General features: G+C 45.0%; 2 protein-coding genes across 3 annotated transcripts in view; one reads left to right on the forward strand and one right to left on the reverse strand.

Moving 5' to 3' along the window:
* The window catches only part of LOC144110619 (vitellogenin-6-like), a 143836-nt gene that overhangs the window by 61331 nt on the left and 56892 nt on the right, over positions 1-25613 (reverse strand). The window lies entirely within an intron of this gene.
* The window catches only part of LOC144110621 (A disintegrin and metalloproteinase with thrombospondin motifs adt-1-like), a 66985-nt gene that overhangs the window by 9455 nt on the left and 31917 nt on the right, over positions 1-25613 (forward strand). The window contains exons 3-6 of the mRNA XM_077643646.1: positions 1207-1270; positions 19207-19391; positions 20355-20480; positions 22534-22762. Of these exons, the coding sequence (XP_077499772.1) occupies positions 1207-1270; positions 19207-19391; positions 20355-20480; positions 22534-22762 (604 nt within the window). The remainder of the gene's footprint in view (positions 1-1206; positions 1271-19206; positions 19392-20354; positions 20481-22533; positions 22763-25613) is intronic.

A 25613-nucleotide genomic window follows, 5' to 3' on the forward strand; every position in this document is an offset into this window, starting at 1 on the left:
ACTTTAGGATTATGTAGACTGGATATAGTTACTAAATTCAGCTGGTATATGGGGCCTGCAAAACCACTTGAAATGTAGAATTGCTTCAAGCACGGAATGAAAGTGCTGTGGAAAGAAATGCTCTGACCTGCTTCTTCAAATCGAATTCGTTAACAAAATATAACGGCTTGAAGACATGGCAATTCATAGTTTTGCAGTAGAAGTTGAACCCGCCGCGGTTGCTCAGTGGTAGGGCGCTCGGCTAATAATAATAATTGGTTTTTGGGGGAAAGGAAATGGCGCAGTATCTGTCTCATATATCGTTGGACACCTGAACCGCGCCGTAAGGGAAGGGATAAAGGAGGGAGTGAAAGAAGATAGGAAGGAGCGGTGCCGTAGTGGAGGGCTCCAGAATAATTTCGACCACCTGGGGATCTTTAACGTGCACTGACATCGCAAAGCACACGGGCGCCTTAGCGTTTTTCCTCCATAAAAACGCAGCCGTGCTCGGCTACTGATCCGGAGTTCCCGGGTTCGAACCCGACCGTGGCGGCTGCGTTTTCATGGAGGCAAAACGCTAAGGCGCCCGTGTGCTGTGCGATGTCAGTGCACGTTAAACATCCCCAGGCGGTCGAAATTATTCCTGAGCCCTCCACTACGGCACCTCTTTCTTCCTATCTTCTTTCACTCCCTCTATCCCTTACCTTACGGCGCGGTTCAGGTGTCCAACGATATATGAGACAGATACTGCGCCATTTCATTTCCCCCAAAACCAATTATAGTTATAGTAGAAGTTCCCAAACATTTAAAAGACTGCAACAACATTTTTTTTTGTGCGGCTCTGGACGCGGATTGTGAAGGAAAAAAAAACGACGGGGGTCAATTAAGGAACTTACGTAGTGCGAAAGCATTGCAGTTCTATTCCACTTATATTGAAATTCCCATCTAATTACGTTCAAATTCTATTCTACTGCTTTGTAGTTGGCGGAATTGTGCTGAAACCGGCTATTTCTGGTTAGCATTTGGTTATTGCCCGCCTTTGAAGACGTCTCACCGTTTCGACCAATCGCGAGTTTTGTGGCGCCGGTTTTCGTTGCCAATTTTTGGGGCCACATTTTTGGCGACGCTAAGTTTCCGCTGAAGTGAGGCACCTAATGCTTTCGCATTAATAAAAGAACGTTGGGCTTCAGGGTCTCATTTTGAAATAGCGGCATGTGCTTGTTTCAGATACACAAGGAACTAAGCCCAAAGGAGCTAGTCGACCTTTTCTCTGTCCACTCCCACACAGACGGTGAGTCATTACCTCAGCATTATTGTGAGCCCACAGTTCTTCGCCGTAGCTGCAGCTTTTCATTACGGCTACGCTAGTTTTGGGCACTTGCAAATGCTTCGGGTTTTTATTCAGTTTCGTTCTTGCGCTGACGGATGCGTTAAGATTGAGCATCCACTTTCTCGGTTGATGTTTTCTAGTTATTTACTGAACTATTGGCGAATTTCGATGACCTATATTAGGCGAGTGCCACTTCTTCCAAGAAATTTAAGATCACTGTCATGTCTTCACAGCGGCGTATTCAAATGTATGTTGTGGCCTTAAATTTTTTTATGCTGCTGCTACTATTGAAACTATCCACCAACTTAAATTTGTACGAAACATCAACTCCAGGTTTTTCTGCTTTTCGTTCAGTAGTTAGTGCATGAGAATGTTTGTTTACTGTTTTGGTGAACAGTTAACTGGAATTATACGAATCGCCAGAAAAAAAAGTTCAATAAAACCACTTTCCTTTTTCGAATTTTGTTAGTCGAGAGTACTTCGGCGATGTTTCCATCTGGTTAACACTAGATTTAATGAACTTTACACTTAAGTTTTATTTCAAAACCATCTTTCAAATTCGCACTTCTTCTAACCCTTACAAAAAAAATTATGGAGTTTCTGCAGAATCTTTATTGCTCATTCGCATCACACAAAACATAATTTCTGTGGTGTTCATGTTGATGTTTGTGTGGAGGCCTTGTCGAAACCTTCCAGAAAATTTGCCGCCGATTGTCTGATGTGCACGTGCTGACTAATTGTCTGATGAGGATATGATGCATCCTCTGAGGAGTTTCTGGTGAATACTTGTGATGATTTTTTGTGGAATGTTTCCAGAAAATTTGCCGCCGATTGTCTGATGTGCACGTGCTGCCTAATTGTCTGATGAGGATATGATGCATCCTCTGAGGAGTTTCTGGTGAAAACTTGAGGTGATGTTTTGTAGAATGTTTACAGAAAATTTTCCGCCGATTGTCTGATGTGCACGTGCTGAATAAACGTCTGATGAGGATATGATGAATCCATTTGAAGGATTTTTGTTAACGATGTTTTGTGGAAAGTCTCCAGGTAATTTGAAGCCGATTTTGTGATGTTGGTGTGATGACCGATTTTGTGATGTGGATGTGATGTCTGATTTTGTGATGTGGATGTGAGGCCCGATTTTGTGATGTGGATGTGAGGCTCGATTTTGTGATGCGGATGTGGTGTCTGATTTTGTGATGTGAATGTGATGTCTGATTTTGTGATGTGGATGTGATGTCCCATTTTGTGATGTGGATGTGATGTCAGATTTTGTGATGTGGATGTGATGCCTGATTTTGTGATGTGGATGTGAGGTCCTATTTCCTGATGTGGATGTGATGTCTGATTTCCTGATGTGGATGTGATGTCTGATTTGCTGATGTGGATGTGAGGTCCGATTTCCTGATGCGGATGTGAGGTCCGGTTTCCTGATGTGGATGTGATGTCCAATTTTGTGATGTGGATGTGATGTCCGATTTTGTGATGTGGATGTGATGTCCGATTTTGTGATGTGGATGTGATGTTCGATTTTGTGATGTGGATGTGATTTTCTGATGTGGTTGTGATGTCCGGTTTCCTGATGTGGATGTGATGTCCGATTTCCTAATGTGGACACGCATCCGATTTCCTGATGTGGATGTGATTTCCGATTTTGTGATGTGGATTTGGGGCCACATTTCCCGATGTGGATGTAAGCTTCGATTTTGTGGCGTGGATGTGATGTCTTATTTTGCGATGTGGATGTGATATAAGCACATAACGGTAGTACTCGTGCGGATCTGTATCTTTAATCAACAGTAAAGTACTCCGTGAATGCATTCTTATGATCACCCAAAAATAGATTAATGCCGCAGAGTACATTGATCAGGTATGGGTTTTGAGAATTTATTTTAAAACGGTAACATATATCGTTACAAACTGTCCACGATGTCATTTGATTTCTCGGGAGACCATGGAGGAAAGGCTGTATCTAATCTGTTGTCCCGACACTCCGGGAAACTTGGAGCATGTGTACCCTGAAAAAATAAAAGCAAAAGCAAGTGTAGAGCAGTTGTAGCATGCACAAGCTCTGAATTCAGTTTCAAGGAATCAGGACGATAAAGGTTTTTCACTCACTCACTCATTTTCATGCCATTACCATTTCACCCATTTAAGAGGAGCACAAAGAAACCTAACTGGTTAATGAGTGGAAGAACCAAATGTGCATTTCACATATGCCATTACCACCTAATTCATTTACCACAAGGAAACATACAAACCTAACTGAATATTACGAAGACAATACGAAGACACAATTGTATTCGTATTGCATGCGCCACAGCAATACGTCACTTAATCACTTAATACGTCACTTAATACGTCACTTTTAGTCACTTAATCTCTGACTAAAAAAAGAGAAAAAATGGAGAACCTAATGTATGCAAAGTAATCTTACAATGTATCAATTACTTACATTCTTTAAATTTACTTCTTTGTGAGATGACAGTAAAATGCCCCAGTACACATTTTCGTCATTGAAGTGCGAACTCTGAGCTTGCCTTAAGACTGCTAAGCAATACTCCGACCGCAGAGGCCACTATGGTGAACGTTTTGTGGTAGTTGGTGCAGTTTATTATTCATTCTTTCAATTTTCGCTGCCTCCAGGGCGCAATAGTAATTTAAGCTTAGCAATCCGATGTTCTCACTAGCCGCGGATGGCCGGAAGAAATAACGGTTGAACTACTTTTAAGCTGCAGTCGACCGCTGGCAAAGAGGTGGGTCAGTCTGGAACTGCTTCCGGCAACGGTGAAAACGAGCTTTGCCGGCAAAATCATTGCCACAAAAAACTGCAGGAAAGCTGTTCTTATGGCATGCTGAGTAGACAATGAGAAGGCGAATTTCGGCCCGGAATTTCAGCTGGCCGCCAGCAGAACATTCTATCTTTCCTTAACGCATGCTCTTGAAGAGTTACAAATATTTCTTTTGTCTGTATTACATGTTAGCTCGAACTTTTGCTCACCTTTACATTATCTGTTAACCTCATCCGCCCACCTAATTTTCTGCCGCCCCGTGCTACGCTTTTCTTCTTTAGGAATCCAAGAATTTAGCAGGGGTCAAGTGGATGCAGCTAGCATAGGACCAGCTAGCATAGGAATATGGGAGAGGCTTTCGCCGTGGAGGGGGTATAGTCCGGCTGATGACGATGATATCCCTTATCCGAGGGGTCACTCTGCTGTCGGTGTCGAGGGTTAACCTCCACTAATCGCGATTTACTCGCTCCAGCCGTCAGGCAGTAGCAATGTTTTGTTCATCGTATGTCCACATCGCTTACCATTACTGAAAAAAAAATGGTTTTCTACTTCTTTCATTATTGAATTTATGTTCTTTCTCAGGCAAGCAGCATGCTTTGTTCGCCATATATTATAGCGTTAAAGGTTACCGAAGCAAAATAGGTGAAGAGAATGTTGGGGATGACGACAACCACACTTACTTTTTGTCTCTTGGTTGGCAGCTGCGTTCCGCTCTCGGTCTCGGGAGTGTTCGGGACGGCGCCTACTTCTGCTTCCAGAGCAAGCCGCGTTCTTTGCCGCTCCAATGCGCGCTCCGTGCCTGCATTTCATGCGACGCACTAAATTATGACAGAGTCCTGGCATTCACAAATGTGACCAAAAACTAAATGATGACACTTACCGAAACCCAGAAGGGTTAGCCGACGCTCGTGGCTGGCTGGCTGGCTTCCCATTCAACCATCACCATAATGCCCCGCAGTTCTTCTATGGCGCTTTCTTTTGCTAGAAGCTGCATACCAACGTCAGTGTCTAAGGCGCGGATCGCGTACACATCCCATTTTTCCTCTTCTTGCCATTTTACAAGCACGTGCTCCATTTTGGAACGGGAGTGGACTCGAACTGAACCGTTGTCACTCTAACAAACGAAGCCAGGCTCGAAAAACGCGACGGAGTCACAATCACGTGACGGGGGTGACGTAGCGTGTCTAAGTGCGGGAGTGGGGAGGGGTTGATGCGAAGTCACATGACAAGAACTGCGGAGTAGGAACTACCGTACCGGTTTTGGGAGCTCAGAGCGCCCTTTTTTCTTTTTTTTTTCTTTTAGAAAGGGGTGGGAAGGGGAGCGAGCTTTCTCCTCTCAAGCTAGAGCAGTGCGGGCATCTGTGATCTGTCCCGTGCTTCCGACAAAGAGCGTAGTTTTTCCTGTTCCTTGGAAAAGATATTTGCCAGAGGGGGGGGGGGGGGGACTGTACACTTTCATGCTATTTGTTCCGGCTCGCGCATTCCATTCACAACGACCTTATCCAGTCTCCCCACCAAACTAAGAAAAAACGTAGCGCCACCGAACAGAAGCTTCTCGCATTGGTTTCCGAGACGTCCATGGGACCCGCCTGATTCTTCAGCGGGTCCGCGTCCACGGCCTGTGCAGTACAACCTAACACGCGTACTGCCTGTGTGCATGCCGAGAGGAGCCTGCACATAGAAAGCTGGCAGCGATAGCAAGAAAAGCAACCCAGCTGAAGAGGCGCAGAAGGATATGCGGATATTCTTCAAAGTGGAAGAAAAAGGAGAGGAGAGGTAGAATGGTGGCTGTAACCAACACCCTCTAAATACTTTCTTCAGGCCTCTCCAGGCCCTCCTTTCCACACGCGCTACGTCACGCCAAGTGTCCGGTCAGGCTGCTCACCAAGCGCGGCTCCGCTCCGCTCGGTTGTCTCCCTCGATGTGCTCGCGCTTGCCCGGGCAAGCACAGACACGAACGCAGTCTTGCAGTGAGCGTCTAGCTGCTGCTTGAGTCTTTCAGCCTGGCGTTGGGTGCATTTCCGTTCGCTCCTCGCACGGCTGTGTCTGTTTCGTGTGGCCGTTTCTTGTGTGGCGTGCGTACCTGTGCTAGCGCACGAATGGGAAACTGATTGCCTGCCGTGTAGCGAGTGCAACTTCGTGAAACATGGGCCGGTGCTGTGTTCCCGGGTGCCGCGGGAACTACCAGAATGGTCCCAAAGTACGTGTTTATTGCTTCCCAAGAGACGAAGTACGAAGAAAAGCCTGGTTGCGAGCCATTCCACGGAAGGATTTCACACCTACAGAGCATTCGAGGGTAAGACTCTGAAATATTGCTTAATAGGCGCTGGTAATTATCTTAGTTGTGAGCTGTCGCTCCCGGAAAGGCATGCTGTCTTTGTAGGCAATGATATCACTTCTTACACTTATGTATGAATTGTCCAGGAAGCATTTAGTTCTGTGGATGTGCATAAGGCTTGTGTAAAAGCTGTGTAAATATGTAAAAGCTGTTCACTATTCAGACTCTTTTTACTTAGTGTTTTAGGCAATGGAGAGTCATGGCGAATGGCCTTGCTTCATTTTCTCGTGCAGGTGTGTGAACTGCACTTCCACGCAGGCGACTTCATTACGACGTTGTCACACCAAGATGAACTGACAGGGAAAATAATAGAGGTGAAGCGTGACAGGCTACAGTTGAAGATTGATGCTGCGCCTTCTGTTTTTCCAAACTGGCCAAAATACTTGTCCTCAACGCCTGGACGGAGTGAATCGCCAGAGACGAAAAAAGCAAGAAGGGAAAACGCTGCTTTGCAGGAGGCTATGAGGAAGTCACTTCAGTCTAATGAGCTTGAACAGAAAAGAAACAAAGTTTCATCTTACGAGGAGTTCAAATCTAAGTTGCCTGGAATCTGCAACACGAAATTCTGGACCGTTTCTGTCGATGAGCAGTGCGTTAGGTTCCTTCTCATCGAGAATGATCCTTCACCTAATGTGAAATGCGCCTTGGTAGTTCTCCCTGATCTGTCACTTTCTGTTTTCTTGAATGGAGTGAAGCTTCTGTCGCTTCCTTCAGGCAGGATTCTGCCAGCTCAAGTATGCGACACCTCCAGCCTGTCCTTGCTGCTAGAAGAACTCGAGATAGGCTTGCATAATATACCTGAGGTGACGAAAGAGTCGAAACATACTAAAGTATTGCAGTTTGTCGGTTCACTGCTTGCAGACCTCATTGAGGACAGTGATACGACGAAAGAACAGTCTTCTTTGCTGAAATTTCTGGTTGAGCAGATAGAGCTTCTCCTCGCGAAACAGCATGTGTATAGCGCAGAGCTGCTGGTATTCGCCAGTATTTTGAATTCAATTTCTCCTCACGCATATCACTTCACAAGAGCTGCATCAAGAATCATTCTGCCCCATCCTTCCACACTGCGCCGTGTTTGCTCAAATTACAAAGCTGACCCTCTTGTGGAGCAAAATCAACCGCACTGTCTCTCCTACATCCGAGAACGAGTCAAATCAATGAAAGACCACGAGAAGACAGTGACCCTGATGATCGATGAGATCCACATAAAACCATACTTCGACTACAAAGGGGGCACAATAGTAGGATCGTCGGTTCATTCAACGGAACCAGCAACAACAGCCCATGTGTTCATGGTACAATCACTCCTTTCTGCAAACAAGGACGTCATTCACATATTACCTGTGAGCAAACTGAGCGCAGAAATTTTGCACGAGCATGCTAAGAACATAATCATTAATGTTGAGAAAATGGGGCTCAAAATTATCGCTGTGATAACGGACAACAATGCTCTGAACCGCAAGATGATGTCGTTATTTGCTACAAGTCCTCAGGTGAGCATTGTCTATCCCCATCCAGCCGATAACGCTCGCCCTCTTTTCTACGTGGTCGATCCTGTGCATCTCTTGAAGTGCATTAGGAACAATTGGATTAACCAGAAAAACCCTGGAACATGCCTCTATTTCCCTGAAATGGACTTGAGTGGAGCAATGCCCGAAGGGCCTCCTCGTATGAAAGCTGCTTCTTTCGCAGCTGTGCGGCAGCTTTATTCTTCAGAGAAGACGTCGCTTGTGAAGGCTGCTTACAGACTGAACGCAAAAGCCGTGAATCCAACCTCAATGGAGCGGCAAAATGTAAAGCTCGCTCTCGACGTCATTAATCAGTTTGTTTCAAATGCCCTCAGGACACATGGTTCCGCGTTCAAGATTCCTCAAGCTGAGTCGACTGCTCTTTTCATTGACGTTATCCTCACATGGTGGCAAATAGTCAATGTTAAGACCCCTTGCAAAGGCCAGAGGCTAAGGGACAGCATGCAAGACCCTGTAAGGTCTGTTGATGACACACAGTTAGCTTTCCTGAGCGGCGTTGTGGACTGGTTGGACGCTTGGGCAAGAATAAACATCACCAGTGGCTCGCTGACGAAAGAGACTCACAGTGCTTTGCGACTGACATGCTATTCTCTGGTAGAACTCTCGCGCTACTGCTTAGAAGAACTTCACTTCAAGTACGTACTGCTGGGCAAATTTCAGACGGATGCGCTAGAAGACCGGTTCGGCCGTTACCGCCAGCTGGCAGGATCACAGTACCACATTTCCGTGCGTCAGCTCTACGAATGTGAGAAGAAGCTTCGTCTTCAAAAACTTTTGACATTTCCACGCGAGGAAACAGAGTTTGAAGACGTAAGTGAGGATCTTGTCCCATGCAACTTTTCTGTGGCTGTCAGCGACGACGATATTACACACGCCCACTCTGACATGGATGCTATTGTCTACATTGCAGGATACGCTGCTCATGCTGCTTTAAAGAAGCTTTCATGTTCTGCTTGCTTCAGCACATTGGTGATTGAAAATCGAGAGATCGAAGCGGAAAATACTGCCATGATAGCTAACCTGTCGAGAGGAGGGCTGAAGTTTCCCCAGCCATGCACAGTTCACATGGTACTGATGACTAAACTAGTTGCAGAGAAGTTGTCTTTTGGAGCAACCGCGGAAGATTTTCTCTCCTGTAGAAATCAACGTGGTGTCGTGATTTCACAGACGATTTCCCTCCTGGACGAACACGACATTGAGACATGTGAAAATGGCCACACTGCACAAACTCTCCTGCGCTTGGTAGTACGCGTTGCAACCAACGTTGTTCTAAACAACTTTTGCAAACTAAGAAATGATGCCATACAAGACAATGCGCAGCAGAAGGCCGCAGCCCGGAAAGCAGCAACGCTTAAGAAGAAGTAAGTTTTATTCCCAAGCAATAAAAATGCTTTGCGCACACTTCATTGCTGGTGTCTCGTCGTTTTTTATTGTAAGGGTCAGATTAGCTGTACAAATACTCAACAGCGCAACATTATTGTGAGTGTCATTATTGCTGTGTGTGAAAGCTTTAAGCAAAACACAATACAGAATAAAACTAACACAATGCGCAGTAGACGGTGTTTTTTTTTCAATGTTCACGAACTTCTACTTTAACAACTAGATATACGCATGTGCGGTCTGTGCGGATGGATTTTACCGCACGGCAGACATCATGTACGTGATAGAACCTAATAATTAGATGATTAATTGAAATTAACTAATCAATTTTTTATTATAATGACCAATAATGCGAAATTGGCGGCCGTATGCTAAATTGTTTATTATAAAAAACTGTATTAGCAGCTCGAACTTTCTTGACAATAAGGTGTTCTGCAATAAAAAAAATATATAAAGCAGATAAAATGATAGCCTAAGGCGCGCACAAACTAGCGAATTTCTTTTCTGCAGCAACGACAAAAATGAAAATGAAGGAATCACTTATAAGGCAGCTACGTACGGCAGTACCCGAATAGTGCAGACGGGCGCGGCGCGCTGAAATCGCGGAGCGCGGGGCCTGCACGGTCCCTTGGCGTGACGTCACGCGGCCGGTGGAGAGGCCTTAGCATTGAGAGGGTGTTGCTGTAACCATGCAGAAGGAGAGGACTTGGTCGGTCTGGCAATGATGGAACGAAAGTGTCGAAAAAAAACGGATATAAGGGAAAAGGAAGATGTGTTGATAGGTTTTATGGCACATAATGAAAGATTAAAAAGGAAACAAAAGGCGGAATAAACGCACATTGTAAGAAGTGCACGGCGAGGTCCGGGAACGAGATACAAGAACAGACATGCGATTAAAGTTAGCGACTACAGTATTTCCCGGTCAGTTTAATCCAAACGCCAAGATATTTAAACCTAGTGCCGCTGAGTTATTATTATTAATAATAATGATATATAATGTATTTTTCTTTTGTTGCACCGAACGGAGCAGCCGCTAAAAATCTGCTTCCAAGAGCAGCTTGACGGGGCGGCTGCCCTGATATTTGACAGCAGACAATAAGCCACGCTTACATAAATGAATAACTATTGAGCATTAGTGGTTTAATTAAATGAATAAACAAAAAGGCAAGAAAACGAATGTTGCCGGCCACGGCAATTGCTATCTAATATCTTAACCACCGCAGCTGCAGCCGGCGGAGATTGAACAGAATTGTAAAGGGGGGTACAAAAACACACCAAGGTAAGTCAGGGAAAATACTTAACAGTAACGCGGAGGAACACGTCACAAGAGGGAATATATACTCACATAAACATTTCACGGAATAATTTAAAGAGGGGAAGTGCGAAATTTTAGCTGCTATTGATTGAGTATTGATTTAATAAGTTAGGAAGCCTGAAGCGAAACATCTGCCAGCCATAGTTTGTCGCGGACCCTGTAACGTGCCAACACTCTGAGTTGTGGGTGTCGTATGTTTTTATGTAGTCTTGCAGCGCCGCTATGAGTGTTAATGTGTTCTTTTTAGTGATGCCTTGTTTTTATATTCGCAATAGCCTGTAATTACAAAAAGGTGTCATTTTAATCATTTTAGCTGCTTAAACATTGGTCCTGTGTGCGTTATATATTGGTCCTGCATGCGCGAGCTATGATGCTTTAAACATTATTCTGGTAGCTTTTTTTTGGAGCATTACTTTGTGCTGTCTTCTGCTGTTCTTGTTGCCCCTACTAATGAGCAATAGTTAAGTGATGAAAAGAATGAATTATAATGGAGAATGTTAATGGAAAGCGGAAATACTTAACAGTCTCGGCGTAAGCAACCAATTGTCCGTGGTACTTTGTGTCGACTAAGTATTCTATATGAATTTCCATGTGAGTTCCGCAGAGGATGCAGCTCCAGTGCATTATTTCTGGTATGGGAGACAACGACCTTTGCTTTAATGACATTAAGTTTATGCTGTTTTGCAAGCCCAATGGTCAGTTTCGGCCAAGGTTGTGTTAGCAGTTTAATGGCCCTATGCCTGAATGACCAGAAAAAAAAACGGTCTGCTGTCGTCAGCAGAAATAATGTATTTCGCAGCTGGGTATATGTGGTACAATATCAATGATGTAGAGAATGAAAAGAAGGGGTCCTAAAAGACTGCCTTGTGGAACACCCGGGATGACGGGCTTGACTGCGGAGGAGAGACCATTCATTTCTACATACTACGCCCTATTGGCTGTTTAAGAACATGTTAGAGAGTGGGCTGTGCCACGTATGCCATACCTGTCTTGTTTATTGAATAACGTTTTGTAACTGATGTTGTCGAAACCTTTCGAAAAAATCCATGAATATGCCTAAACGATTTTTTTTCTTCAAAATTATCTAGTATATGTACTATTTTTGAGTGAAAAGGCCCAGTAGACAATAATTCGTAAAACCGAATAGAGCGGAATTTAAAATATTGTGATTAATAAATTACATGCATGCACGCGTGAGAATTGCCTTTTACAAACCCTTTTGAGAAGTTAGGTAGGATATATATTGGGCAATAGTAAGGTCTTTTTTTATCGCTTTTTTTAAATACTGCCAACCTCTCAGACTGCTCGTTGCGTTTGAATACGCCAGTTGAAAATCTGCCAGGCAGTTCGATATATCGAGAATAACAAATTTAACTGGCTTTACCTGAACACCTGCACCTCCCACAGATTTGCTATTGTTAAGACGGTTGCGTGCCGCCAAAACCTCGCCATCTGAAATTAGATTAAAAAATATGATTGAGTTCCCGTGTGAATAATTGCTCAGTAGTACCTCTTCGCAAGATATTGAAGTCAGGGCAATAGAAGAAAAAAATCATTGAAAGCGTTATTTCCCTCAACATCTACGCCACCAGAAGTTTGGTAATTGGTCGTGGTATATATTTCCTAGATTAGTTTACAATTTCTTACATGTCACGTCACTCTCATAATACTTTTGTTTTGCAACTCGAAGCTGCTTTGTAGCTTTGTTTCTAAAAGATCTGAGGGTTTTCAACGCGTCTGGACATTTCGTTTTTAGTGGCTGTACATTTTGTCGCCTTTTTTATCCGGTTCAGTAGCGCATTGCTGATCCAAGGCTTACGACCTCGACGTAGGCGATTATGTATCGTGTAGGGTGTTTTAATATTATGGTAAATTTATCGTACGCTGCTCCAGGATTCGTTTCATTAAAAAATTCGCTGCAGTCTTTTTAAATTAGGTGCACGGTTAGCAAGCATAAAATATGCAGGTGATCGCTAATTGTTAGACTGATTACTGCAGAAGTTAAGTGATCTTGGTTATAATTTGTATTGAAAAGATCTAACAATGTCTCTGTTTCTTTTGTTACTCTCATTGGGTCAATTGTAGTATTCCTACAGCACTGAACATTGAACAGCCTGACTAATTTCCGCGTCGCAATGCTAGCGGTTGGACAAGAGCTTAATATTAGGTCACCACCAGGAACAATACTGAATTTGTAATAATTCACAAATTCAAGAAGAGAATCCAGAAAGGAAATAAAACACTCATATTGGCAGAGGGACGGCGCAATAGTACACAGTAAACACATATAAGCCGAATAGGAGCGTGTCTAATAGCGGGCGTTGACAACACAAAATTCATCAAGAGGTTCACATTGTAATTCGTTTTTGACGAAACAGCGATACGCCACCACCTCGTTTAACCTGGCGATTCAAGCTATATCTCTTGAAATATAGTATATGCCAAATACCTCGTCCTCCAGCTCTACAACTATGTTTCCGCGAACATAAGAGCACGAATCGGCAACATCTCCTCAGAAAGAAAACATTCGATATGATATTGCTTCCTTCTTCGTGAACGCATGGTCAAATTAACTATGTTTAAAGATTGCTGGGAATTCCCGCAAATAAAAACGAGATCCGATGTACAGAATGGGCTTTGCAGAAAAGAGGCATTAGAGACTACACATATTTTGAACAGGGTTACGCCACCACCGTCTAGAGTCATAAAAGAGCGCTAAATTCATGAAGCGTACTTCATTCGTTTTCATGGCGATAATTGTTATAGCACTGGGAACAGGGGGGCCACAGAGCGCAGATGCAGGACAATAACGCTCCCCCCCCTCTCCCCCCCCCCCCGTAATTGTCCTGCGTCTGCGCACTGGCTTCCCGGTATTACACTATGAAAATGATGGTGATAATGAAATGTTTTAGCCTAATCGATAGCGTCGCCCTATTCTAAAGGTTAAATGAAAAGCAGACAATAACTAGACACATGTCGAAATGGCTTCTACATCATGAGTTCGCAAGTTTTATGACATCCTCTGCGCTACGTACGGATGAGAACAGCAGTGTTACACGTCGGCCGGGTATTATACCGTCCAGCACTTGGTGAGAGTGCGCGAAAGTGATAGCCATTACGCACCGGCGCTGTCGTGCAGCTCGCACCGTGGCATATCGCCTTTGTATGGTCCTAACGGCAGCTAGCTATTACTCTGAATAGACCGAGTCATTTCGTAGAATGAATTGAAAGTCGTGAAAATGTCCTTTCATAATGAAACTTGCTCCATGCCACGCGACAATTCGTTATGACGCATATGCATTTCGTAATCAACGTCATAGCTATGGTTGCAAAAACGACATGGCATGATTCTAAAGTCACGTGAGCCAAGAGAAATGACTCCGCCAGAACCTTTCCTGTAAAGGATAGCCGTATTGCCCAGGGAAGACTATGTCATTGCCGATACCAATCTTGTTGGGTCGCTAAAGACCCATATCTTTCCTTAAAATCACGTGACTATAGCGTTTCGAAACATCTATAGTCTTCTAATACTCGAAATTAACAAAGACATTTGATACCGTTATTATAAGTGGGGAAAATCCGCATCTTTTCGAAGTTTAATAGTATCATGAGTCATCATTAAACTACCTAGTCGTAGCAACAGCCTGATTAGGTTCGAAGTAAAATTTCGTCTGCACACCCCTCGTAATTAGGCTGAGAATGCATGACGCTAGGTTGCAAGTGATACATAGTCATGTGACAGGACTACCAGCAAGTCACAGGCACTTTGTCTTAGTCATCACCATAGCACGGTGTCGCACATCTTATCGCGGTACATGTGCGATGCCATGGTGCGAACTGCGACACTGCCGTTATGTAATAGCTGACAGCATCGCGCGCTTTATACACCGGCTCCTTCGGTTGACGTGCACGGTGGTATAAATACCCATCCCGTTGTAGTAGACCAAAAAAGTGATGATCATAATTATCATGTGATCATTAGGTCTCTCTAAGTTAAATACAACTCGTCGATAACGCATCTTCGAAATTTGTAGACCGCGATTAAAATGCCACTCTCTCGCTTGGGTTAATTTGTGTGGCGCCTAGATTAAATTGGTTTGCAGTTCTATTAAATACTTTTGCGCTTGGGTAAAGTTCAGCGAGAAATACTTCAAAGGTGATGCAGCTTGGAAGAGAATAGGTGAAAGTGTTCATAGATTGTGTTCCTGCGCCTATCTAGCTAGTGTCACGATGCCGCCGACGAACATATTGCTCGCCCAGCCAAAGGAAAAACATTCCTTCGATTCGTTGCGCTGACTGCTTCGACGCTCGGACTGAATGCACTTTCTCCGAATTAGTGGCCGGAGGAATGCAGACTCCTACGTGAGAGCACCGCGCCTGCGAAAAAAAGAGAAACCAGTTGTGGCACCCGGACATGCCAGAAACACCGATTGTACACAAAAAAGGGGAGGACCCCCCACTCCGAAGGGAAGAGAAACTCACGCGGCCAAAAAAAGAATGGACGGAAGGGAGACAGAAAGACAGGTGGACACCGAGTGGAGGTAAAAAGCTGCGCTACCGAGAAAAGGACGAGGATGAGGCAATTGACGACTATTAATGATTTTCTTAGAGTGCTGGATAACTCGGGACAGATTGATGTTCTTTTTCTGGATATGGCTAAAGCTTTTGATAAGGTGCCTCATTCAAAGCTCATTTATAAATTACAGTTACGTGGTATTCCGTTTTATCTTATTGAATTGGTCAGAGCATATTTAAGTGGTAGAGCTCAGTGTGTTGATGTGAATGGTACTCTTTCTGAATCCCTTCCTGTTACTTCCGGTGTTCCCCAGGGTAGTGTGTTAGGGCCTTTGCTGTTTTTAATATATATAAATGATTTAATAGATACCATTCCTCCGTCTGTGTAATTAAGATTGTTCGCAGATGACTGCGTTGTATATAAAGAAAGAACATCAATTGGAGACCATCAATTGCTTCAAGAATCTTTGCTCAAAATATGTAAACTGGTGTAAGGAATGGAACATGGATTTAAATATAGATAAGAGTGTACTTCTCAGAGTTACGAGAAAAAAGTGTTAGTCATTATCAATACTACCTTCACCGCAGCCACATTAGAGATGTTTCACAATATAAATATCTAGGAATTACTCTTAACAACCGATTAACCTCGGGCACTCATATTTCTGAGATCTGTTCAGCCGCTTTCTCTAAGCTTTGTTTCTTGCGACGTAAATTAAAACATGCTCCCAAAAATATTAAGCTTCTGGCTTACAGAACTTTTGTCAGGTCCAAACTTGAATACGCTTCTGAAATTTGGGACCCGCACACCAAGAAAGATTTTTATCAATTAGAGCTCATCCAGAGGAAGGCAGTACGACTCATTTTTCATAAATATAGAAAGTCTGACTTTCCGACACAGCTCATGAAAGACAATAACACTCCGTTTCTGCGTACACGCAGAAAGTTAACCGTATTTCTTTCCTTCATAAAATTATAGCTGGTAAGCTTAGCATTTCTCCCCCTCATTCCTCAGGCACTCCACTGCTCGAAGGACCTACCGCCTTTTTTTGCCAAAACAAACGCATTTAAGCAGTGTTTTCCCTCAAACAATAGCAGATTGGAGCGCACTACCTGAACCGATTTTAACTCTCCTAACGTGGAACAGGCGCTAAAAACTTTTTTGCTCAACTAAAAGGAAGTGACTATTTTTTCTCCTTTTTTGAGCATGTATTTTTCCTCTTGCTATGTTCATTTTTTGGTTTCGTTTTTGCTGTGTGTCACGCGAAATGTTTTCACGTGGTGTTGTGATTTGTGTTTTTTCATGCCCCTCCTGCTTGGGCCAATGCTGGCCTGCAGTATTTTGGAATAAATAAATAAATAAATAAGATGCACACAAACGCACACTAAAGCTCAAATTTGATGGACACATCCTAGGCCTATGGCGGAGCGCCTGCGCGACCAGCGCCGCGCCGCGACGGGCGTCGAAAAAAGGCATCCACCTCCATGCTCCCTGTGCTGGCGCGTTCCCCCTCTCGAGCCGATGGAAAGAATTTCAAGCGTGAAAAAAAGGGGATTTGGGGGGCGCTGAAAGGACAACTAAAACCGCGAAGAAAAGTTCCAGGAACCTGAGAGAGCTTCAAGCCATGAAGAAAAGAGTCCCCGAGAGCCACGCGGTCCTCCTATTGTTGTAAACCGGACCCCTCTTCAGGCGTGTCCACAAGCGCCTGTGCGCGCGTCGCCCTTTGCGCACGCGCAGACAGAATCCAGCGAACTCCCGTGCGCGTAGGCGCTCCGCCGGTACGCGCAGGATGTGTCCATCGAGTTTATTTTATGAAGAAATACTTTATTTTGTGAAGAAATACACGGCATAATATATACAGGGTGTCCTAGCTAACTTTAACCAGTGTTTAAGACTATGCAGAGGCACTCTAAGACGACGCGACCAAATGCATATTACTGGCTATTGTATGGAGCAAGTCACATCATTTTTGTATTGTACTTAATAGCATCATTAGTCGAGATTAATTAGCCAACTTCGCAAGCAATGAAAATAGGCGGAAACCGCCAATGAGAAAGTTGTGGAACGGTCCACGAAACGTCCAGTTGAACAGTTTGTAACTTTCCATCTATTATGTATCGGCTTTTTTCACTCTGCAGGTACCCGCGAAATAAGCAAAAAATACCCCGTGGCATGCCCGCTTGCGCTCCGCGATTGCAATGCTCTAAACGTTCCGCCTAGGAACGAACAGGTCATTTAGCCCGGTGTGGCCGATTCACACGACGGACTGTTCGCCCGCGGCCCGCGCATCACGTGTTCGTGCGTCACCAAATCGAGAGGCGGGCTGTTGGCCGGCGGACTGGACAAGCAAGGAAGTTCAAGTGCCTCTCCCCTCGCGGGAATTAGCGGCGGCCCGCGAAGGTTTGCTCTGGCAACCACCTCTCTTGCTAATATTTCGCTGCCGCATTTCGCTGAGTGACGTTGAGCTGGCGCGCTGTTTTGACAAGCTGCACTTCTGTATTGAAAGTACATCAAGAACTTTTATGTGTTCGTGCAGACTGAATTTCTATAGTGGAATCACATAAAAAATATCTGAGGAATTTATATTGAATGAATTCCTGTATTGAAATTACATCAAGAACTTTGATGCGTTGGTGTGGACTGAATTTCTATAGTGTAATCCCAGGAAAATATTAGAGGAATTTATAATGAATGATTTTCTGTACAGAAAGTACATCAGGAACTTTGATGTGTTCGAGTGGACTAAATTCTTATAGTGAGATCACATGAAAAATATCTCAGGAATTTATAATAAATGAACTTCTGTATTGAAAGTGCATCAAGAACTTTGATGTGTTCTTGCGGACTGAATTTCTATAGTAGAATCACATGAAAAATATCCGAGGAATTTATACTGAATGAATTTCTGTATTGAAAGTACATCAAGAACTTTGATGTGTTCGGGTGGACTAAATTTCTGTAGTGAAATCACATGATAAATATCTGAGGAATTTGTACTGAATGAATTTATGTAGTGAAAGTACATCAAGAACATTCATGCGTTCGTGTGGACTGAATTTCTATAGTGAATACACATGAAGAATATCTGAGGAATTTATACTGAATGAATTTCTGTATTGAAAGTACATCAAGAACTTTGATGTGTTCATGTGGACCGAATTTCTATAGTGAAATCACATCAAAAATATCTGAAGAATTTATATTTATTGAATTTCTGTATTGAAAGAACATCAAGAACTTTGATGTGTTCGTGTCGACTGAATTTCTGTAGTGAAATCACATGAAAGATATCTCAGGAATTTATATTGGATGAATTTCTGTGGTGAAAATACATCAATATCTTTGACGACTTTGTATGGACAAAATTTCTGATGTAAAAGCGCATCAAACCATTCGTGTGGTTTTAATGGAGGTCTCTCTACAGAACCAGAGTTTCTGTCGACATCCTGATGAGTCCATAAGAACCCCATGAAAACTCAACAAAAATTCCATGTCCATTTTTGTAAGGGAAGCCGCCGAGATTGCAAAATTGAAAAACTAGGCTTTAAAGGGGCACTGAACATAAATCGAAGTAGGCCTGTATTGATACACTACCCCGTTGTGACGACCAAAAAACCCATTACTTTCACTGAAAACGACGCTTTTGCAAGCTAGAAAAGGGCAACAAATAAAATACAGGTGTCGCCACCACCAGCCGATTTCGAAGCTTAACTGAGGTGCGTCGACATCCTTTTTCCCTGATCACAGAGGCAACGGTACATCGCCATTCACTTAAAAAACGATGATCACGGATTCCTTCCCGGTATAGACGTCACCAGTTTGAACCGAGGGGCGGGAAATTTAATATGCGGTTTCTCATCAATAAATTGATCTTTTGCTGGCGGGCAACCATCAAACTTAGACACAAAGATAATTAGAATAAGTTCTTAGCGAAAACGAAACTTGGATGGTGTCATCCTCAGTGTCCTTTAAGTGTGTTAAAGGGGGCAATGAAACAGCTCAGTTTTAAGTCCGCTTCGCCCCACAGTGCCAAAGTACCAAGTGGTCAAGGTTCGCCTGAAAAGGTATGTGGAACCGCTGGCCCTGCCGGCGTCCCACTATGGCCCTAGGAGACGCGAGCCCGAGAAGCTCCTCTACTACGCCCAGATTCTGGGACAGAACCTCGAGATGAACTTGAAGACGAACAAGGCCCTCGTCGCCCGGAGTCTCAACGTAAGTCAGTGCTATTAAACACTTTATTGCGATCTGTGCTCTTGTGAGGATGGGCCAATTCTCCGCGGCAACTTTTTGCTGCAATGCTGCGGAAGCTACGGAGCCGGAATACGCCCTTTAATTTCCAGCGCTGCGGGACGCAGTCTCCCCTTGCAGTTATACGTTTTCTTTTAAAACATAATGCAGTGTCAGTGTTTGTTATTTAAGGCATAGTTCCAACACTACTGCCATGATGATGATGAGAAAGCTTTATTTTTTAAGCGACCACTTGTCTGTCAGATCATCATCCGCCTGACTACGCCCACTGCAGGGCACATGTGCCTCTCGCTTGTCTTTCCACCTAGATCACGTGACCGTGTGGCGTCATGCAAACCTGCCCAACGGATAGTGAGCAAACTGTCCTGACAGGTGGCAGTTAAATTAATGATTGGTCGTTTGGGATAGAGCAACCTGGCTTTCAGAATCTGCCATCGCAGGGCAGTGGCTTATCGCTTAACCGCTGCACCACTGCGCCAGGAGGGTTCTCAGAGATCTATGAATGTGAAGTAGAAAATGAGCAATTCCGCATATATGGGCATTGACCCATTAATGCTACCGCGCCGTACCCTTAAGGTGGATCTTAAGTCCGATTTTGCCTATCTATGTCTGAAGCCTGCTCGAGGTTGAAAACAGGCCTTCGAGCCGAAACCAAAGTAAAAATAGAAAGTGCCAGCGCAGCAACATCGCATTTGGCCTATCCGCGCTAAATAGTCCTTAGTTCTTATTTTTGCTTCAATGCGATGCGAACACAGCTGCGTGGAACTGTTTACGGACCCCACGCGTATTTTTCCTGCAACAGTTAATACTTCCGTACTCTTGTGTTCGCGCTTCATTTGACCCTGATTGTAGTGCATTCCGCTGTTCCTCATTAGGGCTGCTCACATTTCTTTGACGCTAATTTTACTGCTTGCTCTCCGCTTTCAGGTCGTACGAAAAACGCGCGGAGGCAGTGAGGCGCCCATTTCGTGGAGGCGGGCAAACTGCCACTACATCGGAGTGAACGGCAGCGTTGTGGCCGCCTTCAGTGAATGCGACTTCAACGGCGGAATCGTGAGTGGCAAAAGGCACTCTTCGAACTTTCAAACGTTGTTTACGCAAGCGACACGCTGCTATTAGGCCGTAAACAACTGGAGGAGTAGCGATAAACTTCATTAACCACGAGTTCGCGCTTATCCCCCACGACCTGGAAACCAATATCGATGGTCGCCCTCCAGGCCCGACCGATCAGCTCAAGCTGAAAGGGGGGCTCAGTGTCTCTGACTCCGGACGTTCGATTTCTGTAAGATCGTATTCCTCGAGTGGCTCCGGACAGTTCCATACCAAATGGAGTAGATCTGAGACCTCTCCGCAAGCTGCGCAGTTGTTGCTAGGATATTGTTCGGGCCAAATTGTGCGGAATCGAGTAAAATTTTCAACATCCTGAACTAAGTTTCTGCAGATTACGGCTGCGCAGCAACTTAGAGATGATGTCGCGAAAAGCGCCACTTGTTGAGCTTAAAGTGGTTGATCATTTCACCCTATATATGAGGTGCGGACATCATTCAGCATAACTAGAAATGTAACGCAGATGCAAAAAAGACACAAAAACAAAGACGAGAATTCTAGACCGCATAATCATCCGCGCTTGTTATACGTTTTCAGGCGTCTGCAACAAGCTTACAAGCGCATTAAAAACGCGCGTTAAGAAATGCCTCTACGATTATTATGTGTCACTAAAGCGTTGGGCCATTCCAGCTGCTTGTGCTTTTGCGATGAAATTCAAAGACTACACCAGCACCTGTCAAATGGTATCACATGACGTTACATTTCCGGTGTCATCACGTTCTCGTGACGGTGACGGGATGTGTTTCACCAACCACGACGCCGTACAAGTGAGGTACTAACAGCTTCGCTGTAAACATATACAAGCATGCAAGGAAGCAAGCTCAGCAAATATTAACCCGCAAAAAAAGCAGAAACTGGTGCAATAGAAAAATGAAAACGACAGAAACAGGCGGCAAAAATCGGTGCTGGAATGCGAACAGCACCAAACACAGATATTGAGACATCAATACAATTAGCACAGCGTGAGCATAAGCATAGGCATGAACAGAAAGAGTGAGTCACACAAAAAAACTACGAGCAATCCAAAGAAATGGAAAACAGCACAGTATGTGAATTATCAAACAGGTGAGGTGAGGGCGCGCATGCTTCTGTGTCTATGTGTGTGAGGAGGATAGTTTATTGGGGCTTAACGTCCCAAAGCGACTCAGGCTATGAGGTACGCCGTAGTGAGGGGCTCCTAAAATTTGGACCAACTGGGGTTCTTTAGGGCACTGACATCGCACTGTACACGAGCTTATAGAGTTTCGCCTCCATTGAAACTCGACCGCCGCGGCCGTGGTTGAACCCGCGTCTTTCGTGTCAGCAGCCGAGCACCATAACAACTGAGCCACCGCGGCGGCCTGTGTGTGAGGAGGTGGAATGGTTCACGGTTTGCGGGTTTTAACGACCCAAAGCGCCTCAGCCTGTGAGAGACGCTGTAGCGGAGAGCTCCGGATAATTTCGACCACCTGGGGTTCGCTAATTTGAGTTGACATCGCCAGGAACACGGATCTCTAGCGTTTAGCCTCTACGAAAGTGCGACCGCCGGTTCCGGGATCGAAACCGCGTCTTAGGAATCAGCAGCAGAACTCCTTAACTACTGAACAACCGCGGAGACGAAAGTTTATTCGCACAAAAAGAAACATGGATGTCGAGTTCCACTATGTTAATATGCGCAACATAAACGGTCTTGCATAATTAGACGTGTGATAGATGAAGCATTCACTTTATTCCCTTAAGGGACTAGTGATGGCGCATAAAGGAGGTTGGAGATATCTTTGGGAATGAATGAATGGTGATACAATTTATAGAAAAACGAGCCAGTTTACGGTATCGCGCTCATTCATCTAGCTCAGCACGATTATTTTATATCGAGACGTGTGCATTTTTTTTGTACTTGTAAGTTAACTTCGAGCACATAAGGCTCCTGCATCTTAATTTGTTACAGCGTCATTTCCTGACGCCTACATTGTGCTTTCCACCTTGATCAGTCCGCGCTGGTTTCTGGCTCCGTTTCTAGTCCGGCGTGATCCTGCTTCCCGAAGAAGCTCTTCAGGTGAAGCCCGTCCCCAGCAGGCTGCGCCATCTGGTGCCCGACGAAGACACTAGCGGCGCCGAAACTCCGGGTCCGGAGCGGCAGGCGCTCATCGAGACTGAGGACGTGCCGCACATCCTCTACACAGCGCCACCACCGCCGCTGCGAGAGCCGCAAAAATCTGAGAAGATTGTGGACAACCGTCTATTCTCAGGTACGTTCTTCGGTGCAGCCTTCCTTGGTACCTCAACACCGGCACATCCAGTTTGGACGAAAAAGATTGCGACACTTTTATGTCCAGAGGGAGTTTCTCACCACTTCGATATTATGGCGGATGAAAGCATTTCTGGGCACGAGGGAAAAGATGCGTACAGTACTGACTGCTTTAAAAGTAAAAGTTTTATTTCAGTTAGAAACACTGCAAATTTGTGTACGCGCCCGACCTCTATGCAGCCTATGGAGCCGAATGATGAATGTGTTCACTATGGTGGGTGCGTACATTTGCGACATCGCCCTTTTGTTATGCAGAGCGCTGTTTACGCAATGGAAAAAATTCCTTGTGGAGATATCGCTTGGAAAAGCAATGCAGATACATGAAGAAAGAATATTTACAGCTCTAGCAGTGAGTGTTTTCATTCTAGTGCGCCTGTAACATAAAAAATAAAGACTGGCTCAACAGGCTAGGCTCTATCTTAAAGATTCGACGTGAACCATGATCGATGACCCTCCATTTTCTACCCTTCCTCTCTCCTTCCTTTATTTCACTCTTTCTTCCTCTTTCTCTTCCCCTTCACTCTATTGTCTTGGCTTCTGTCCTCTTCTGCGTTTCTTCGTCTTCCTCTTACTATACTTCTCTCTTGTCTTTGGGTCTTGCTTGTCTTGCCTTGGCTTCCGGTTTTCTACCGCAACTAAAACTACAAAGGTCTCCAGCTGCACGACCATCTTGAACTTTCGCTTCTTCTGCTTCTCCTACTTATCTTGGCTTTGCTCTTGGATTTACTTGCCCTGGCTTGAGGATTGCTAGAGCTCCAAATACTACAACGCGCTTCACATACACGACAGCACAGGGTGGGCTCCTACGAACGGTTCTCGCCGTAAAAGACAATATCTCCCCGGGAATCCCGTCTCTACACTGCTTGTCGCCCTTCGGGACGATGAATACATATCTTCGTATTATACCCACAATGAACAGGACTTACGGAAGCAGTTAGCACAAGCGCATATAGGCAATCCCTACGTCGTAACCTACGTCACACGTCCGGGGACACACGTCCCCGTTCGATAATGCTCTTCCGCAAGCCTGACACCCTGACCTGCCTGCTAATTTAGCGTGTAGATATTCGGGCCTCTCCGCATGCCGTCCGAAAATCGTATTTCATGCAACCTGTCTGTCGCCCTCTCCCCGTGTTCCCGAAACCAAACCACACACCGATAATAGCGGCAAACGTTCCTCTAAAAAACAGCATGTGTACGCCGCCAGTCTCACTGCGTGCCATCGTCGTCAAGCATATAGGCCGATCCCACGTGAATCCTTTTGTTCTGTTCCCTCGGAAACCTTCCTATGGCACTAACACTCTTCCTCGCGTCCTTCTGGCCTTTTGAAGTGTGCTAGGCAGGGGCTGCGTGCGAGATTACATCAGAGGCCCATTGGCCCCGGCCGGGGGAGCCATGACGGCGGCTTTCTCCCTCGCGCCCAGTGACGCGTGGCCACGGGACTCACGCGCCGCTGCGCTTTGAGGTCTCCGCGGGACGTAGTGTGGTTACACGCTCCTTGCGTCCGCGCGTTTGCTTCTTCTTGTTTCCCGCGTATAACGGCTTCCCGCTGCGTGTTGCTCACGTCGTTAGCCATGTTTCCTCTGGAAGCCAATCTGCGTGTTTTTTTTTATTTTTTTGACGGCGCAGTGTCGTCCTTCGCAATGGTGCCACCACTTCCGATGTGATGTAATCGTGTATGACCGACGCATAACTTGGAATCTCCCTTTTGGTGCCAGTTTTTCTACCGGTGCGCCTCAGTTCGGGGACTTTATGAGAAAGACAACGTGAATGGCCCCATTTTTAGATGTCTTCCAGAGTCATGGCTGGACGTACATCCCATTTTTGAATGTGAGAGACAAGAGGCGAAATTGCCAGATTGTGCGGCTTCCACCTGTACCTTACCACATCACCGCCACCGGTCGTTTTCAAGCGTGATCTCCGCCGGGTGACTGAGGTGCCATCCACTGTGGATTCTCCAACGGTACTCTTTCCTAAGCGCTGGAAAAGTGCGAACGGCAGTGTCCTGTTCAATCCTTGGGGGATTTAAGTGCACTGTAATGAATACGAATGCCCAGATAGGTCCAAGTTAGATTCAGCGACTATGTGTGGCCTTGTTATTCTAAGACTGAGCTACAACGTATTCAAGTGGATTACAGTAGTAAAGTCATCACATCTTGGACCGAATCGAACACTGCGGGATGAATGTCTAGAGTTGCGCAAATCTCCGTTGCTGTCGCCTATACCCTAAACCGTTGGTTTGGCTACGCCTTTTAGATCCGCCTTGGCGGTCGCCTCACCCTACAAGTCCGAAGAATCTCGAAAGCTTGACCAGGATGGAATTCTACCCTCCGGGGTCCGTGCATCATGTTGTGACACGCCCAGAGGTGTCGCTAATGACGACCAGCTAGGTGTTCGGCGCTTATGGAACGAAGAAATCTTGGGAGTTTCGGTTCCTAAAGTCAACACAGTTATCCACGCTAGCTACTCCCAGATGTAGATTAATCATTCTGGCTGCGCAAAGGCGTCGACCACAGGACTGCACATCGCCCATTCGCATCGGCCAAAGACACACCACACACGGTCAAGAAAAACCAGTAAAAAAAAAAATAACACGACATATTCCTGGCCAAAATACGATAGAATGTTCTGTCGTTTTGTCGTGACGACAGATTTTTCTATAGTAGCGTTGCATTTTCTGTAGTACTGTAGCCTTATTTTGCAGTTCTGTCGCCAAGACAAAGGACAGCACAATGCTACAGCAGATTCTGTTGTTGCTACACGATTCACGTTTCCATACGATGGAAGGAGTT

The sequence above is a fragment of the Amblyomma americanum genome, chromosome 11, assembly GCF_052857255.1.
Source record: "Amblyomma americanum isolate KBUSLIRL-KWMA chromosome 11, ASM5285725v1, whole genome shotgun sequence".
In the NCBI taxonomy this organism is placed as follows: Eukaryota; Metazoa; Arthropoda; class Arachnida; order Ixodida; family Ixodidae; genus Amblyomma; species Amblyomma americanum.